General features: G+C 41.8%; 1 protein-coding gene across 8 annotated transcripts in view; it reads right to left on the bottom strand.

The window, feature by feature from the left end:
• LOC137342295 (M-phase phosphoprotein 9) overlaps nt 1-18,108 on the bottom strand; it is a 67,843-nt gene extending 49,735 nt beyond the window's left edge. For 4 of the 8 annotated variants that reach the window (XM_068006221.1, XM_068006219.1, XM_068006220.1 and 1 more), the window contains exons 1-4: nt 17,196-18,107; nt 5,904-6,036; nt 4,749-4,838; nt 1,299-1,897 (exon numbers count right to left, since the gene is read on the bottom strand). In XM_068006221.1, the coding sequence (XP_067862322.1) occupies nt 1,299-1,897; nt 4,749-4,838; nt 5,904-6,036; nt 17,196-17,329 (956 nt within the window). In that variant the 5' untranslated portion in view covers nt 17,330-18,107. Of the gene's footprint in view, nt 1-1,298; nt 1,898-4,748; nt 4,839-5,903; nt 6,037-17,195 lie in introns of all 8 variants that reach the window. The other 4 variants (XM_068006218.1, XM_068006217.1, XM_068006216.1 and 1 more) reach the window with 4 other exon arrangements.
• Nucleotides 18,109-18,232: the final 124 nt, after the last annotated feature.

Below are 18,232 nucleotides of genomic sequence, written 5' to 3' on the forward strand. Positions count from 1 at the left end.
CGTACAGGGTAGGACATGTATATCAGGCTACAACTCTCAGTTACAATAATGTGTCATTTTGAAGTTGGAAATTTTTATTATGCATTGGCTGTTTCAGTGAACATCCAAAAGCAGTGGCACCAGGTTCCAATCCATTAAAAAGAAATACACAGAGCAGGGGAAACATTTCAGAATGGAGAGGCTTCTTTGTCTTTTATGGATAAAAGGATATCATGACTAGTTCCAGAAAGGCAAAAATACCACTTATTCTGATAATCTCCTGTGGACTTGCACGAAAGAATGTCTGATGTGCATCCACAGGCAGGTGCTTATAGAAGCTCAGAGGATCTTCATTTATAGTTTGCAGCTGTTTGTAATCAGAGCATCAAGAACCTCAGGTGTTAGGAACTAGGTTATCAGAATAGGTTCTACATCTTCTGTCACAATATCCTCTACATCAGAGCATGGAGTGTGCCGACAACTGCTGCACAGCCAAAGAACAACCATCGACAGAATAAATGGCTGAAGCAAAATAGGATTTTAAAAGATAAACAACATACCCAGTCTTATTGCACAAATGTGTAATGTGTGGCTTGTAGTGTCCATATGTTTTTCTCTTCTCTTCTGACAATGTCAAATCATGGTAAATACTTTCACAGGTACTAGCAACTTGATTCATCACATCAACATTGATTGTTGGCGAGCTTTTTGACGGTTTGGGAAGTGGGGGGTGAAAGAGAATATCAGCAGAACCCACTCCTGTCCTTAAGCAATCAACACTTTTCAGCAGGACATTGCTTGATTACAGTCAGGGGAGAGAATCCATTCCCTAACTTAAGAGATAGATAAGTTGTAGTGTCCAATGAGAGTCTGGCTGCGATCACATCACTCAATACACACCAGGGATCAAACCATACACCTTGCTGTTCTGCATCAGAACCACATCAGACAGTACAATGGTTCATTTTGCGAGGCTCTGCGCTTGGTATAGAGCCTCACCAGCAGGGAGTGTGATAGTGGAGACAGGGTGACAACATTGTAGCCCCTATTTTCCAACCCTCTCCAGACATTAGCAAGGCTCCATGCTAGGAGCAAAGTCTCAAAAAATTATTACTAATAAACATATGCCATTAGAGGAGGCCCATTTGGGGTTTTTTTTAAGCATTTCAATTACAGACTATCCAGTTTGATACTTCTATCTTCCAAAAGACAGATTCTATTACCAATTCCTAATTGGACAAGTGAAAGTTAGATTGAGACAAGTATTAATTAAAAAAATATTAGCTCTTCCATATTTCATTCAAAACTTTGATACATACCCATTGGTCTTATTCTGCTCTCCAAGCAGACTTTCAGTCACAGCTTTACTTTCCAAAGTAGATTTATTGTTACTTGCTTCCTGATTAGTCCTCAAGTCTTGAATTGGTTTGCTTGGAAATTTCAGTGTGAAAGCGTGCTCATCTTCAACGGCAAAAGTGAATGATCCTTGTCCATTTTCTTTTAGATGAGGAAAACTGGAGAGGTTATGCTGGAACTGAATTGAATCTTTTTCCTTCATAGTCTGTATACTGTTTGCAGCATTCAATCTGGCCTTATTCACTGTATCAAGACTGTGAAAACTAGATTGTGCAGACACTGAAAATGTCCCATACCCACTGGTCAGTTGTGTGTTGTCCTGAAATTCTTTCTGTTCATGATTACATTGGCTGGTAGCTATTAGTTGTTCCTCTGCTTCGCTGCAATCAGACTGTACATCAGATTCTACTTTACATTCCAGCTCCTCCAAGTGGTGGCCATTGAGAACAAATGCAGTTGAGTCACCTGAGAGTTTTGAAAAGGATGGTAATCTGGCTGTACAGTGTGTGACACCGATGTCATTTTGTAGCTGAACTAGTGCTTTGATTTCATCTTGGATAAGCTAGAAATAACAGGATGAAAAAATACGATGAGGTAGCTGCTACATTGATCATACCAAATTTTTTTTATATAAGAAAGGTTTAATTCATACTATTTGCAGCATTCAGTTTGCCCGTATCCATTGTACCAATTCTGTGAAAACCAGATTGCACAATTTATGCTGCAAATAGTATTACACATTAGTGCATTAGATAATTTTTTGTATTCACATTATTTCAATAATGTTTTAAAACACTCCATTAAAATTCAATTTACAGTTATCTGAAGGGGGAATAAACTATCCTTCTCCCTCCCCTCCCCTCCCCCCCCACCCCACCCCTACCCCTGCTTGGTTACATTGAATACAGCACCAAGCAGTGATAAATGCTTCAATGTGCAACCACTGGGTGGGTGCTCAACATTTCAGACACAGCAAAACATTTTTAAGATTAAGCTAATGGATGTCACTTCTTTTAATATACATTTTCTGACATTATTTACAATCCTATTCCCACCTGCACCTAGTTTCCATTAATGCCACTAATTACTGTGGGTGAATGGGTTGCTGAACAGAAGCACTGTAATGTGTGGGGGTGTAAATTACACAGGGCACTTCAAAAGTACCCTATTACATTGCCAGCACGTGGTACAGGTCAAACAAGTTCACTATTGCATTCATCACTCCTGCTGACCTGGAGGGAGGTGGGATTGGCTCTACTGGGAAACAGATTCCCAGAAATCTGGGGATAAAAGTTCTAAAATAAATACCACACCCTAATGAAGAAAGTCAGCATATTAAAATTAATATGGCTCAATGTGGTAAATATAAATGTAAAGATGTGGTATGTTCTGTACCCCAACCTCCTTACACTGCTCCAGCATACCTGTACTTCAACATCAGCAGAGCACTCTTGCAGGGCAATGTTTTCATTTCTCACACAATCTATCATTATTAGATGATTTGTTACCACTCGGGTATCAGCATTTTCACCGTCTCGGAGATTTTCTTTACAAAATTCTGATATTCGGACAGCAAACTGCTCTACACTTGGCAAATATAGAAACATGTGGCACGGTCATAAATGTTGCGCCATGCTATGCTATGCCAATTCACTTCTCTTAATCACTGTGGTTAATGTGAGACCTAATCAGTTAGTACCAAATTATGGTCTGTCTTTCCTGCAAATTCATACCCACCGGGAACTGGGGTGACACCGCCCTAATTCATTTGAGACGACCTTTACACCCATCAGAGAGGAGACTTCTATTCCATCAGTCTGGGCTATAACCAGAGCCAGTGCTCTAAACCATTGTGCTTCCCATTTTTATTTTTTTTTCCCCTTAGTTCTTCGGAGATTGATTTGCCCAGATACCCGAGTTGAAAGGACAATGCAAAAAGTTCACCAAACAAATTGAAAATGTTTCCTTTACTTCACATAGGATGGAAAATATTGTCACTAATTTTAAAAGTTCTTCACTCAGCCCTCTGAAGGGAACTTTTGCCAACATACTAAGAAATGCTATAGCACTGTACGAAATACTATCCTCTTGTATCAACATGTACAACAAATAATTTGACTATCCATTACAAATTCATTCAATCTGTCCTTATTGAAACACACTCCTCTTTTCTAGCAATTCACTGGACAAACTTGCAACTATTAAAACCAGCTGAATACTTGCGCAGTCTTTGATCAGAGGAAATAAAACTCATTTTCCACACTTAGTAAAGAACTGACACCACCATTTTTTCCTTCGCCTCTCTTCCCCTTCCCCCTCCCCCAACCCCTCCAGGATCTGCGTTCAAATCCAACTGGAACAAGAATGACCGTAACCATGTCAGCCCACAAAGCCCAGGGAACTCTATTATTTGTGTTTTTTATTCCTCATTCGCTGGTTTGTCCCGTTTGAATTTTGTGGGCCTGGATGTCTGGAAAGGATTCTCCCAAGAGCTTTTGCATGATGGGTGGATTTTCCCTAACTCAGAACACCAAGATCTAATAGTATTCCCAACTAGAAATATATACAAATTAATGGGCACACTGATTTAAACTTTATAGATGGTACCCCAGGGTGAATATATTGTATCCACCCTATATCCACCCAGGGTGATCTGATCGAAGTTTATAAGATATTAAGGGAAACAGATAGGGTGGATAGAAAGAAACTATTTCCACTGGTTGGGGATTTTAGGAGTAGGGGGCACAGTCTAAAAATTAGAGCCAGACCTTTCAGGAGCAAGATTAGAAAACATTTCTACACACAAAGGGGGTAGAAGTTTGGAACTCTCTTCCGCAAACGGCAATTGATACTAGCTCAATTGCTAAATTTAAATCTGAGATAGATAGCTTTTTGGCAACCAAAGGTATTAAGGGATATGGGCCAAAGGTAGGTATATGGAGTTAGATCACAGATCAGCCATGATCTTATCAAATGGCGGAGCAGGCACGAGGGGCTGAATGGCCTACTCCTGTTCCTATGTACCCAAGGCTCCATGGTAAGCACCCATGTGGCTCATGAAGACAAAAAGCTTGAATACTAGCTAGGATCAAAAAAGGTAGGAATGTGAAATTACTTTGACAGCCTTAATGTGGTTAGAAGGTACCATTTCGCACCCAGAATCTGCACCAAATTATTAACTGCAATCAGAAATACCACAAGGAATAGCTAGAAAGAGGAGGAAAAAGGAACTGGTGCAGTAGGGAATGCTCAGGTTACACAGGAGCAGAGGTTTTCTCTGTATCCACCCATGGTATATCTGACCGCAGAGTGCTCCATTAGCCACTACTGACATTCCTCACCTTAATGAGCTCAATATATTCACCAAAAATACATTTTTAAAGCATCCTTTTTCCTGTATATGCTTTACTCACTTGGATCTGGTATTGGTATTGGTCCTGCTGAGACAATATCTGGTCCTGGTATTGCTTTTCCACTAGTTTAAACAGCTGCAGCCATCTTGCCTAACAACCCACAAAAAGAAATATGTAACATATATTATCTATACCAAAGGTTATTCAATGATAAGAATATATGATAATTTTTCCTCACCAATGAATTTTCTCCCACAGATCGCTCTGCAACTCAGTACTATAAATGATGCTTACTGGGAGAGGTATTGGAGGGCTGACAGTGCTCATGTCAGCTTGACTAAGTGGGAGCAGACTCACTCGGAGTCAGAAGGTTGTGGGTTCAAGTCCCACTCCAGGACTTCAGCACATAATCCAAGTAGCATCTTCAGTATGCTGAGGGAGTGTTGCATTGTCAGATGCGACACTAAACTGGGCCTCGACTCCTCGTTCAGATGGTCATAAAAAGATTCCAAGGCACATTTGCAAAGAAGAGCAGGGAATGTTGGCCAATTTCCTGGCCAACATTTGTCCCGCAAATGACACCACCAAAATGCATTAACTGATCCTTCATCTCAGTTGATGTTTGTGGGACCTTGCTGTGTGTAAACTGGCTGCCACATTTGCCTACAAACCAATGGTGACTACAATTCAAAAGTAATTAATTGGCGGTGGAGCACTTTGGGACATCCTGAGGACGTGAAAGGCTTAATAGAAATGCAAGTTCTTTCTTTCTAACTGTAACCCAGCAACAGTCAATTCCTTCAGGGGAGGAGGCAGAAAACTGGTATTTTTTTTAAATTTCAAAAAAGTCTTTCCATCAATTTTTTTGAAGGGTGGAAGGGAAGCAAAGAAATTTCAGAACGGAGCAAATTTAAATCAAGTGAATCCTTATATGAAGCAACAAATTGAGTGTTTTGAGGTTTACCATTCCAATTATATTAGACAGATAAAAAGGCAAACTAGAAAGGTCACCTCGAGAACGTGCATGTCATCCAAAATGTTAAAAAAAAATGCCAAGGCTACTTCTGAGATCAACTAACTCAAGGTAGACCAAGAATCAAGCCTGCAACCTAGCTGGTCTGGGCTTACCCACATGCCCAGAGATAAATTAATTCTCAATAACACAGCATAGTAAACAATATTATTTAATTTCCAAAACTAAACCTGACAACTAACCTCACATTTCTTCAGAATCTCAGGATCTGCCCCACTGATGTTTTGAATCTCTTGCATTAGAGTGCCCAAGGTTTCAAGAGCACTTGGATTAATCGATGGTAAATTTTTCCTCAAATTTTCATGAAAGGGGTACCTAATTGGAGGGGGGAAAGTTATAAGTATCAGATACAAGGAAACAGTTAAGGTTTACTCACTGAGTAGTGTTCCTGACCAGAATTAGAAATGAATTTGCAATATCTATAATATTCCCGTGGGCAACAGCAGTGAATCCACAATACAGCCAGATGTATGATTCCTCCTCCCCACCCCAGCCCCACTAATTTACTAAACACATACGGTTCCTTACCATTAATGGAGTCCTTAATATTTTAGTTATTTACTCCCACTAACATTTGGACCCTAAGGAAATCAAAGGATGTGGGGATAGGCGGGAAAGTGGAGTTGAGATTGAAGTACGGTACGGTAGCATAGTGGTTATATTACTGGACTAGTAATCCGGAGTCATGAGTTCAAATCCTGCCACGGCAGCTGGGGAATTTAAATTCAATTAATTAAATAAAATTTGGAATTTAAAAAAAACTAGTCATCAGAAATGGAGGCCATAAAACTACCGGATTGTCGTAAAAACCCATCTGGTTCACTAATGCCCTTTAGGGAAGGAAACCTGCCGTCCTTACCCGGTCTGGCCTATATATGACTCCAGACCCACAACAATGTGGTTGATTCTTAATCACCCTCTGAAATGGCCTAGCTCCGTGAATATCCCCATCCTCAATGATGGCAGAGTCCAGCACGAGTGAAAAGGACAAGGCTGAAGCATCTGCAACCACCTTAAGCCAGAAGTGCCGAATGGATGATCCATCTCAGCCTCCTCCAGAGATCCCCACCGTCACAGAAGCCAGTCTTCAGCCAATTCGATTCACTCCATGTGATATCAAGAAACGGCTGAATGCACTGGATACAGCAAAGGCTACGAGCCCCGACAACATCCCAGCTGCGTGTACTGAAGACTTCTGCTCCAGAACTAGCCGCGCCTCTAGCCAAACTTTCCAGTACAGCTACAACACTGGCATCTACCAGACAATGTGGAAAATTGCCCAGGTATGTCCCGTCCACAAAAAGCAGGACAAATCCAATTTGGCCAATTATCGCTCCATCAGTCTACTCTCAATCATCAGCAAAGTGATAGAAGGTTTGTTGACAGTGCTATCAAGCGGCACCTACTCACCAACAACCTGCTCACCGATGCTCAGTTTGGGTTCTGCCAGGACCATTCAGCTCCAGACCTCATTACAGCCTTGGTCCAAACATGGACAAAAGAACTGAATTCCAAAGGGGAGGTGAGTGTGACTGCCCTTGACATCAAGGCAGCATTTGACCGAGTGTGGCACCAAGCAGCCCGAGTAAAATTTAAGTCAATGAGAATCAGGGGGAAAACTCTCCAGTGGCTGGAGTCATACCTAGCACAAAGGAAGATGGTAGTGGTTGTTGAGAGGCCAATCATCTCAGCCCCAGGAGTTCCTCAGGGCAGTGTCCTTGGCCCAACGATCTTCAGCTGCTTCATCAATGACCTTCCCTCCATCATAAGGTCAGAAGTGAGGATGATTGCACAGTATTCAGTTCCATTTGCAACCCCTCAAATAATGAAGCAGTCCATGCCCACATGCAGCAAGATCTGGACAACATCCAGGCTTGGGCTGATAAGTGGCAAGTAACATTCCCGCCAGACAAGTGCCAGGCAATGACCATCTCCAACAAGAGAGAGTCTAACCACCTCCCCTTGACATTCAACGGCATTACCATCGCCGAATCCCCCACCAACAATATCCTGGGGGTCACCATTGACTAGAAACTTAACTGGACCAGCCACATAAATGCTGTGGCTACAAGAGCAGATCAGAGGCTGGGTATTCTGCAGAGAGTGACTCAACTCCTGACTCCCCTAAACCCTTATCCACCATCTACAAGGCACAAGTCAGGAGTGTGATGGAATACTCTCCACTTGCCTGGATAAGTGCAGCTCCAACAACACTCAAGAAGCTCGACACCATCCAGGACAAAGCAGACCGCTTGATTGGCACCCCATACACAACCCTAAACATTCACCCCCTTCACCACCGGCGCACAGTGGCTGCAGTGTGTATCATCCACAGGATGCAATGCAGCAACTCGCCAAGGCTTCTTCGACAGCATCTCCCAAACCCGCAACCTCTACCACCTAAAAGGACAAAGGCAGCAAGCACATGGGAGCAGCACCACCTGCACGTTCCCCTCCAAGTCACACACCATCCCGACTTGGAAATATATCGCCGTTCCTTCAACGTCGCTGAGTCAAAATCCTGGAACTCCCTTCCTAACAGCACTGTGGGAGAACCTTCACCACACGGACTGCAGCGGTTCAAGGCGGCGGCTCACCACCAGCTTCTCAACGGCAATTAGGGATGGGCAATAAATGCTGGCCTTGCCAGCGACGCTCGCATCCCATGAACGAATAAAAAAGATCAGCCGTGATCTTATTGAATGGCGGAGCAGATTCGAGGGGCTGTATGGCATACTCCTGCTCCTATTTCTTATGTTCTTAATAATCTGTTTAAAAAGTTAACCACAGTAGTTATTAATATTTTAAAAAGATATAATGACCTGACCTCAGCTAAACATTGACAATCATTTTGGAATTGTCAAAGGATACAAAGTTACAGTCAGCACTGTTCTTGTACAAACTCGTACCAAATTTTGTTATTTTAATGGAGGCATTAACTCAAAATGTGTTAATGCCTGTGTTAAAATAGAGACATTTTCTCAGCATCCAGACAAGAATAGCTCCGGCTGTAACTTCTACCCTCAAGACTCCAAACAGCTATGATATCCCATTATACAGTTACTGAATGAATAGTAACATATAGAGAGAGATGTCCTCTGTTCACTATTTGTAACAAAATTGTAAATACATTCTTTACAAATATATTATCTTCCTACAAATAGCACAAAGGAAATCTTTCTCTGTGCTTTAAAATTTATAGCATGTTCCTTCAAAAGGGACTGCTTTTGGGTAATACCAAGGGTTAGTATTCAAGCAACAACTTTATTTTAGTTAAGATTAAACCCTAATGCCCTTCAAAACTTTCAAGGTCTGAAATGTGGTAGCCATGTTCCCATCTTAAGAGGGAGTCTTACCATCAGAACTTGCAAAAAGTGAAAAAAGTGCAAAAAATTACCAATATCTATTTCTGTTGATTTTTTAATAATTACATAATTAAGATAATGGCTGGAAAGGTTGACAAAGACTTTAGAGATGTCAAACTTTCCAATCTCAGGCATGGAAGAGGGATGAAAAGAGAAGAAATGGGGTATCATTCTTGTACTACTGTCACACTCAGTAGCAGACTCAAAGCTAAGATTTTGGGAGTGGATTACCCAACCCTCAAGAGGTGATCACACACATACGAGAGAGAGTTGGGACCTGGGAGACCGGAGAAGAGAGAGATCCATAGTTTTTCAAAGTGTTCTTCATGAGGTGTCCTTTACATTTCCAGTAAACAAATTAAAAACTTGAATTGTTAAATATACAATATTTACCATTACTGTAAAAGTTTCTGCAAAATTTGCATTTTTATATAAAAACCTATAAGGCTGCAGGTAAAGCACTGGTACAAAAAAAATCTCTCCAATCAGGTGGAAGCAGCCAATAGGTTTCAACCTACTTCACAAAACAAAGGTTTACCATTCATCACATATGGTATCACTGATCATACTGGTCAAAAAAGTAAAAGCCCATGGGATCCAAGGGAAAGTGGCAAGTTGGATCCAAAATTGACTAAGTGGCAGGAAGCAAAGGGTTGATGGGTGTTTTTGCGACTGGAAGACTGTTTCCAGTGGGGTCCCTTGCTTTTTGTGGTATATATCAATGATTTGGACTTGGCTTGATCAAGAAGTTTATGGATGATACAAAAATTGGCTGTGTGGTTGATAATGAGGAGGAAAACTGTAGACTGCAGGAAGATGTTAATGGACTGGTCAGGTAGGCAGAAAAGTGGCAAATGGAATTCAATCCAGAGAAGTGTGAGGTAATGCATTTGGGGGGGGGGGCAAATAAGGCAAGGGAGTACACAATAAATGGGAGGATACTGAGAGGTGTAGAGGAACAGAGGGACCTTGGAGTGCATGTCCACAGATCCTTGAAGGTGGCAGGACAGGTAGATAAGGTGGTTAAGAAGACATAAGGGATACTTTCCTTTATTAGCAGAGGCACAGAATATAAGAGCAGGGAGGTTATGCTCAAACTGTATAAAACATTGGTTAGGTCACAGCTTGAGTGCTGCGTACAGTTCTGGTCACCACATTACAGGAAAGATGTGGTTGTACTAGAGGGTACAGAGGAGATTTATGAGAATGTTGACAGGGCTGGAGAATTTTAGCTATGAGGAAAGATTGGATAGGCTGAAGTTGTTTTCTTTGAAACAAAAGGGGGCTGAAGGGAGATTTAATTGAGGTATATAAAATGATGACAGGACTAGATAGAGTGGATAGGGAGGACCTATTTCCCCTAGCAGAGAGGTCAGTGTACAGGAGGCATAGATTTAAAGTAATTGGTAGAAGGATTAGAAGGGACCTGAAGAGAAATTTTTTCACCTAGAGGGTGGTGAGGATCTGGTACTCACTGCCTGAAAGGGTGGTAGAGGCAGAAACCCTCAACTCATTTAGAAAGTACTTGGATGTGCACTTGTAGTGCCGTAACCTGCAGGGCTATGGACCAAGTGCTGGAAAGTGGAATTAAGCTGGATAGCTCCTTCTCGGCCGGCACCAACACGATGAGCTGAATGGCCTCCTTCTGTGCCGTAACTGTCTGTAATTCGATGATCACCTTCCCTTACCGAATCGGAGGAACATGCTCACTAATGGATATGTGATTCAATGCATTAAACACAACATATAGTTTCAATGTCTCCATCAGGACAACTGCACAAATTACTTGTACCGTTCATTTCCCTTTCGACTATATTTGCCAGCGCACTTGCAACATCTAGTGGCAGAAAACAGGAGATGCAGCAAGGATCTGGATCATTTTTACAAATAGGCAAACTGATTTCAACCAAAATTTAATACTGAAATTAAATAATTTGCAAAACAAGTACATAATGAATGGATTAGAATTAGCTCAGGCTGACTCAGAAAGCATCTTGAGAGTAATTGTGGACTTGTAACTCAATAACTGAACAATGTGGCTAGACCATTAAAAAGCCAATAAAATGTAGGAATATACAACCAGGGCAGTGCAACACAGGTCTGCTGAGATTATGCAACAGTCAGTGTTGCTTATTAACTGTAAGAACATAGGCTGGATAAATATCTAATGAAGAAAAGGACATATTCTACACTGGTGACAGTGTAGTAAACAGTGAGGAGGATAGTAATAGACTTCAAGTGGACATAGACAGGCTGGTGGAATGGGCAAACACATGGCAGATGACATTTAATGCAGAGAAGTACGAAGTGATACATTTTGGCAGGAAGAATAAGGAGCAGCAATATGAACTAAATGGTACAATTCTAAAGGGGGTGCAGGATCAGAGAGACCTGTGGGTATATGTGCACAAATTTTTGAAGGTGGGTGGACAGGTTGAGAAAGCGGTTAAAAAAAATACGGGATCCTGGGCTTTATAAATAGAGGCATATAGTACAAAAGCAAGGAAGCTATGATGAATCTTTATAAAACACTGGTTCAGCCACAACTGGAGTATTGTGTCCAGTTCTGGGCACTACAATTTAGGAAGAATGTGAAGGCCTTAGAGAGGATGCAGAAAAGATTAACTAGAATGGTTCCAGGGATGAGGGACTTCAGTTACATGGATAGACTGGAGAAGCTGGGGTTGTTCTCCTTAGAGCAGAGTAGGTTAAGAGGAGATGTGATAGAACTGTTCAAAATCATGATGGGTTTAGATAAAGTAAATAAAGAGAAACTGTTCCCACTGGCAGAAAGGTCTAGGACAAGAGGACTTATTTAAGGTGATTGGCAAAAGAACCAAAGGCCACGTGAGGGAATACTTTTTTTTAATGCAGCGAGTAATTATGATCTGGAATGCGCTGCCTGAAAGGGTGGTAAAGCAGATTCAATCATGGCTTTCAAAAAGGAATTGGATAAATAATTGAAGGGAAAAAATTTACAGGGCTACAGAGAAAGAGCAGGGGAATGGGACTAACTGGATTGCTCTTACAAAGAGCTGGCACAGTCTCGATGGGATGAATGGCCTCCTTTTGTGCTGTAACCATTCTATGATTAATACTTCACCTGTGAATAGTACTGGCCAAAGCTGAATAATGGGGGTTGTAAAGTTTAACATTGATTTAATGTCCTGCCATTTTGCACAATTACTTTTTGAGTGTTAAGAAATTTAAGAACTTTAACTGATGTTTGGTTGCCTCCTTCGTGGGATTAAATGGTTTGTTTGGAGACTACAGCAGGGTAAACTGTATGTGTATAGTGGATGAAATGGGCTCAATTCCATATTTTCTGTTGGCAATGGATTAGCAAAATACAGGCACTGTATAGTACTACCAGTGTGATGCTGTCTGTTGCTCCATGTGAATTTCAGTTGGGTTCCAAAACTAAATTCCATCACAATGTCAATGTCCCATGTGGCACAAATAGCCACATGGAATATGATAAAGGAAACCTGGCTCAAAAAAGGGCAGGATTGGGTACTAAATATTCTTCGATACAAGGTGTTCAGGAAAGATAGAGAAGGAAAAAGGAGGGGAGGGGTTGGCAGTACTGATTAAGGATAATATTACAATGCTGGAGAGAGAGAGGATATCCTTGAGGGGGCAAGGACAAAATCTACCTGGTTAGAGTTAAGAAACAATAGAGGTGCCATTACACTACTAGGTGTATTCTATAGGCCACCAACTAGTGGGAAGGATACAGAGGAGCAAATTTGCAGGGAAATTACAGAGAGGTGCAAGAACTATAGAGTAGTGATAATGGGGGACTTCAACTATCCTAATATAGACTGGGATAGTAATAGTGTAAAGGGCAAAGATAGGGAGAAATTTCTGAAGTGTGTTCAGGAGAATTTTCTTGATCAGGATGTTTCCAGCCCGACGAGGAAGGAGGCATTGCTGGATCTGGTTCTGGGGATCTGATGGCCGGCGCGGACACGATGGGCCGAAGGGCCTCTATCCGTGCTGTATGACTCTATGAATGAGGTGGGTCAAGTGGAGCAAGTGTCAGTGGGGGAACATTTAGGAAACAGAGATCACAGTATCATAAGGTTTAGATTAGTTATGGAAAAGGACAAAGAGCAATCTAGAGTAAAAATACTTAATTGGAGGTGGGGCAATTTCAGTGGGTTGAGTAGATCTGGCCCGGGGAAAATTGGAATCAAAGATTGGCAGGCAGAACTGTAATTAAACATTGGACAGCCTTTCAAGAGCAGATGGTTTGGGTGCAGTCTAGGTACATTCCCAAAAGGGGGAAAGGTGGGGCAACCAAAGCCAGAGCTCCCTGGACGATGAAAGAGATAGAGTAAAATGAAGCAGAAAAAGGGGGCATATGACAGATGTCAGGTTGATAACACAAGTGAGAACCAGGTTGAATATAGAAAGTGCAGAAGAGAAGTGAAAAAGGAAATAAGAGGGGCAAAGAGAGAGAGTTTGAGAATAGGCTGGCAGCTAACATAAATGGGACTCTAAACGTCTTCTACAGGCATATAAATAGTAATCGGGTGGTAAGAGGAGGAGTGGGGCGGATTAGGGACCAAAAAGGAGCTCTATGCATGGAGGCAGAGGGGATGGCTGAGGTACTAAAAAAGTATTCTGCATCTGTCTTTACCAAGGAAGAAGATGCTGCCAAAAAAGTCAACAGTAAAAGGAGGTTGTTGAGATGCTGGATGGGGTGAAAATTGATATAGGAGGTAATAGAAAGGCTGGCTATGCTTAAAGTAGATAAGTCATCCAGTCCGGATGGGATGCATACAAGGTTGCTGAAGGAAGCAAGGGTGGAAATTGCAGAGGTGCTGGCCATAATCTTCCAATCCTCCTTAGATACAGGGTGATGCCGGAGGACTGGAGAACTGCAAATTGTTTTTTAAAAGGTGCAAGGATAAACCCAGCAACTACAGGATAGTCAGTTTAACCTCGGTAGTGGGGAAGCTTTTAGAAACGACAATCTAGGACAAAATTAAGAGTCATTTGGACAAGTGTGGATTAATAAAGGAAAGCCAGCATGGATTTGTTAAAGGCAAATTGTGTTTAACTAACTCGATTGAGTTTTTTGATGAGGTAACAGAAAGGGTTGATGAGGGCAATGTAGTTGATGTTGCGTAAATGGACTTTCATAAAATGCCACATAATAGGCTTGTCAGCAATACTGAAGCTCATGGAATAAAAGGGACAGTGGCAGCATGGATATGAAATCGACTAAATGACAGGAAACAAACAGTAGTGGTGAACGGTTGTTTTTCAGACTGGAAGCAGGTATACAATGGTATTCCCCGGGGGTCGGTACTGGGACCACTGCTTTTTTTGATATATATTAATGACTTGTACAGGGCACAATTTCAAAATTTGCAGTTGACACAAAACTTGGAAGTGTAGTAAACAGCGAGGAGGATAGTAATAGACTTCAAGAGGACATAGACAGGCTGGTGGAATGGACGGACACATGGCAGATGAAATTTAATGCAGAGAAATGCGAAGTGATACATTTTGGTAGGAAGAACGAGAAGAGGCAAAATAAACTAAATGGTACAATTCTAAAGGGAGGTGCAGGAACAGAGAGACCTGGGGGTATATGTGCACAAATCTTTGAAGGTGGCCAGACAGGTTGAGAAAGCAATTAAAAAAGCATACGGGGTCCTGGGCTTTATAAATAGAGGCATAGAGTACAAAAGCAATGAAGTTATGTTGAACCTTTATAAAACACTGGTTTGGCCACAACTGGAGTATTGCATCCAATTCTGGGAACGGCATTTAGGAAGAATGTGAAGGCCTGTAGAGTGGGTGCAGAAAAGATTTACTGGAATGGTTCCAGGGATGAGGGACTTCAGTTACGTGGATAGACTGGAGAAGCCGGGGTTGTTCTTCTTAGATCAGAGAAGATTAAGAGGAGATTTGATAGACGTGTTCAAAATCATGACGGGTTTAGATAAAGTAAATAAAGAGAAACTGTTCCCAGTCGCTGGGAGACTGTTAGCGGAAGGGTTGAGGACCAGAGGACACAGATTTAAGGTGATTGGCAAAAGTACCAAAGGCAACGTGAGGAAAAACATTTTTACGCAGTGAGTAGTTATGATCTGGAATGCGCTGCCTGACAGGGTGGCGGAAGCAGATTCAATCATGGCTTTTAAAAAGGAACTGGATAAATATTTGAAAGGAAAAAATTTGCAGGGCTACAGCGAAAGTGCAGGGGAATGGGACTAACTGGATTGCTCTTACAAAGAGCCGGCACAGGCTCGATGGGCCGAATGCCTCCTTCTGTGCTGTAACGATTCTATGATTCTACTAAAGTGGATTTAAATAATTCTATTATAGAAATAGGAATCTTCTTGAACAAATACAGTAAAATAATTTGAGAATCCAATTATCATTTCTTTTATCTTTCTTCCTTCTCCCAGGAAAAAGTCTTTTTTGTGCACTCCTACCATATTGGGCTTTGGTACGTAGCTGCAGCATTCACTACTGGGAATAAGGATAGATTTTCACCCCTTGCAATAAACACTACTTCTCCCAGTGCTGGTCAACTTTTCAGCCCTCCCATTGCTCTCAACCTCTTGAAATACCCTTCTAGAAGCAAGTGTAATGGAATAGAATGCTATCAGAGGCTCCAGGAGAATATCTTGCTCAACCTCTCAGAGGTCAGGCAACGGTCAGGGAACAGTCAAAGGGACTTCTCTACTGATTTGACTAGATCACACTCTAAAAATACCACTGAAGTGTCGATCTTTGTACTGTTCCTCTCTTCCCAAGTGGGATTTCTTCCTAATTGCATTTCATTCCAATGTTTTCTATTTACTTTCAGTTCATTTTTCAGAAATTCGACATAATTATCATGTCTGCTTTGGTTCTTTATTGGCCTGGAGAGGAAATCGCTGCTTTTTACAATCCCTTCTCATTTTTGCCTCTCCAAGTCTTTCCAACTGGTGTCTAGTTCTGCCATGACATTATGGTTTTATTTACAATGAAAGTTTAAAAATAGAATGATGGTGGAACTAGGACTTGGGTGCAAAGTGCTCAGGTGGATCAATCCCTGAAAAAGATAAACAATTTGAGGAATTCCCTCTTTTTAAAGAAAAACGGTCAAATTAAATCCAACAGAATGCATGTTGAAGGGATTAAGAAATTTTCACATATATATGAAAAGGAACACTCAAGATTAAATACAACTGAGCAGCTCACACGTTAGAAGAAAAAAACAAAACAAGGAACAGGGTTTCAAAAAAAAACAGTTGGGCCCAATGGCCGGTTTCTGTGCTGTAAATTCTATGTAAAAAAAACATTCAAGCAACATTCAGTTAAAACAAATATCAGACTAGCCACGGAATCGTCTCAAAAACTCTTTCCTATTCAAAACCTAAAAAAACTGATTGTGTTTTTTAAGCTATTTGTTCTTGGCATGATGTGGAGATGCCGGTGATGGACTGGGGTTGACAATTGTAAACAATTTTACAACACCAAGTTATAGTCCAGCAATTTTATTTTAAGTTCACAAGCTTTCGGAGGCTTCCTCCTTCGTCAGGTGAACGATGTGAAAATGAAAACCTCGAAATGAACATTGGCAAAGGCATTAACAGTCAATCATGGAGTGTCCGAATAGAGTCGCATCTCGGCCAGACCAGGTACGGATGGTAGGTTCCCTTCCCTGAAGGACATTAGTGAACTAGTTGTAAAATTGGGATTTTACAATAATCAGAGCTTTTTTCTGGTATCAAATTCAATTTCAACGTAACATGATGGATTTCAACTTATGATCCTGCATTATTAGACCAGTTCCGTAAACACTAGATTACCATACCCTTATATTAAAAGTGAGGGTTAGGAGAAAGACACATTGTAACCCCACTTTTACACAGTAACATCTTGCAATGAAGATTGATAATGCGCATTATCAACGTCCTTTAGTCATTCAGTCATGGTATTTTGGCTATTCTATTCCACATTTCTACCTATTATGAGCGAAAACCACGAATCATCGGACTTGCTCAATAAGATTTTAAAAAACTTTTAAAGCCATGCATAATTAAAGAAACCCAGTACAGGGTTGATTAATAGCCTCCAAGATCAGTGTTCTGCTCATACCTGTTTGCAGGCGGTGCAGCATCCGTGCGCTGTGCCACGGATTTATAATCAAGATCTTGATGAACTGCAGCTTTCGGTGAATTGTTGGCCTGTTCTTTAGCAGTTCGCACGGACTCAGAATCAGAGTCCCCCATGGTCCTCCGGAGTGTGGACGAATATCGTCATCTACGAGAGAGTTTGTCTGTATTAACTCGAAGGCCATCTACTAAAAGCAACAGATAGATATGTTAAGTTAGACGATTATCCAATCGCTGCACCAGCTCCTGTCGGTGCCCTCAGCTCCTAGCGTAAATTGCGGACTTCCAAAAGCGTTTGAATTAGAGCAAGACACTGCGTGCAGATGCTTCTTTCATAAGCTGGGTGGCAATAGATGATCACAAGTGAGGCAAGAACGTGCGTAGGCAGAGAATGCACATTCCTGTCAGCAGGCAACAATGTACAGAGAGAGAATTTCATTCACAAACTTTTTTTCTGAGAGGTTTGAAAGTTAATGAAAATTACGCCCGCGTTTCGTGCCAGTAGGTCCAGAGGAGGCGAGCATTCATGAAGCTGGGAAAGATGCCCTGTTCATTGACCGTGACCAACACAGCAAAACACCGCACTTCCACACCAATGCAGATCGCTTACGTGCCCCGTGACTTTAATAAGCATCTCGCTGGACATGGGGGAAAAAAAACAAATGGCACCGCCCGTTCGTTCGTTCGTTCGTTGGACTTGATCGCCTGCACCAACCTGCGTCTGACTCGGGCCCACGTTTCAACCGAATTTCGGTTCAGAGGAGGGGGAAGCCCCGCCCCCCATTGCGCCCATTCGCTAGACGGCGCCTCAACATTCTATTTTAGAACGTTTCCAGGTAGGTCGCACTTCTTGAGTGGCCGGTCGATCTGTCAATCACCCGCCAAATGGCCAGCTGCAGCCGGGGCCCTGGCGGTAATCGCCTCACGCCCTCCCCCCCCCCCCTCCCCCCTCCCCGCTGAAAATACGCAGGATCAGGTACAGCATCTAACGGGTTCCAGCTTAAACTTTCCAGTGCAGTA

This window comes from Heptranchias perlo, chromosome 25 (genome assembly GCF_035084215.1).
Source record: "Heptranchias perlo isolate sHepPer1 chromosome 25, sHepPer1.hap1, whole genome shotgun sequence".
Classification (NCBI taxonomy): Eukaryota; Metazoa; Chordata; class Chondrichthyes; order Hexanchiformes; family Hexanchidae; genus Heptranchias; species Heptranchias perlo.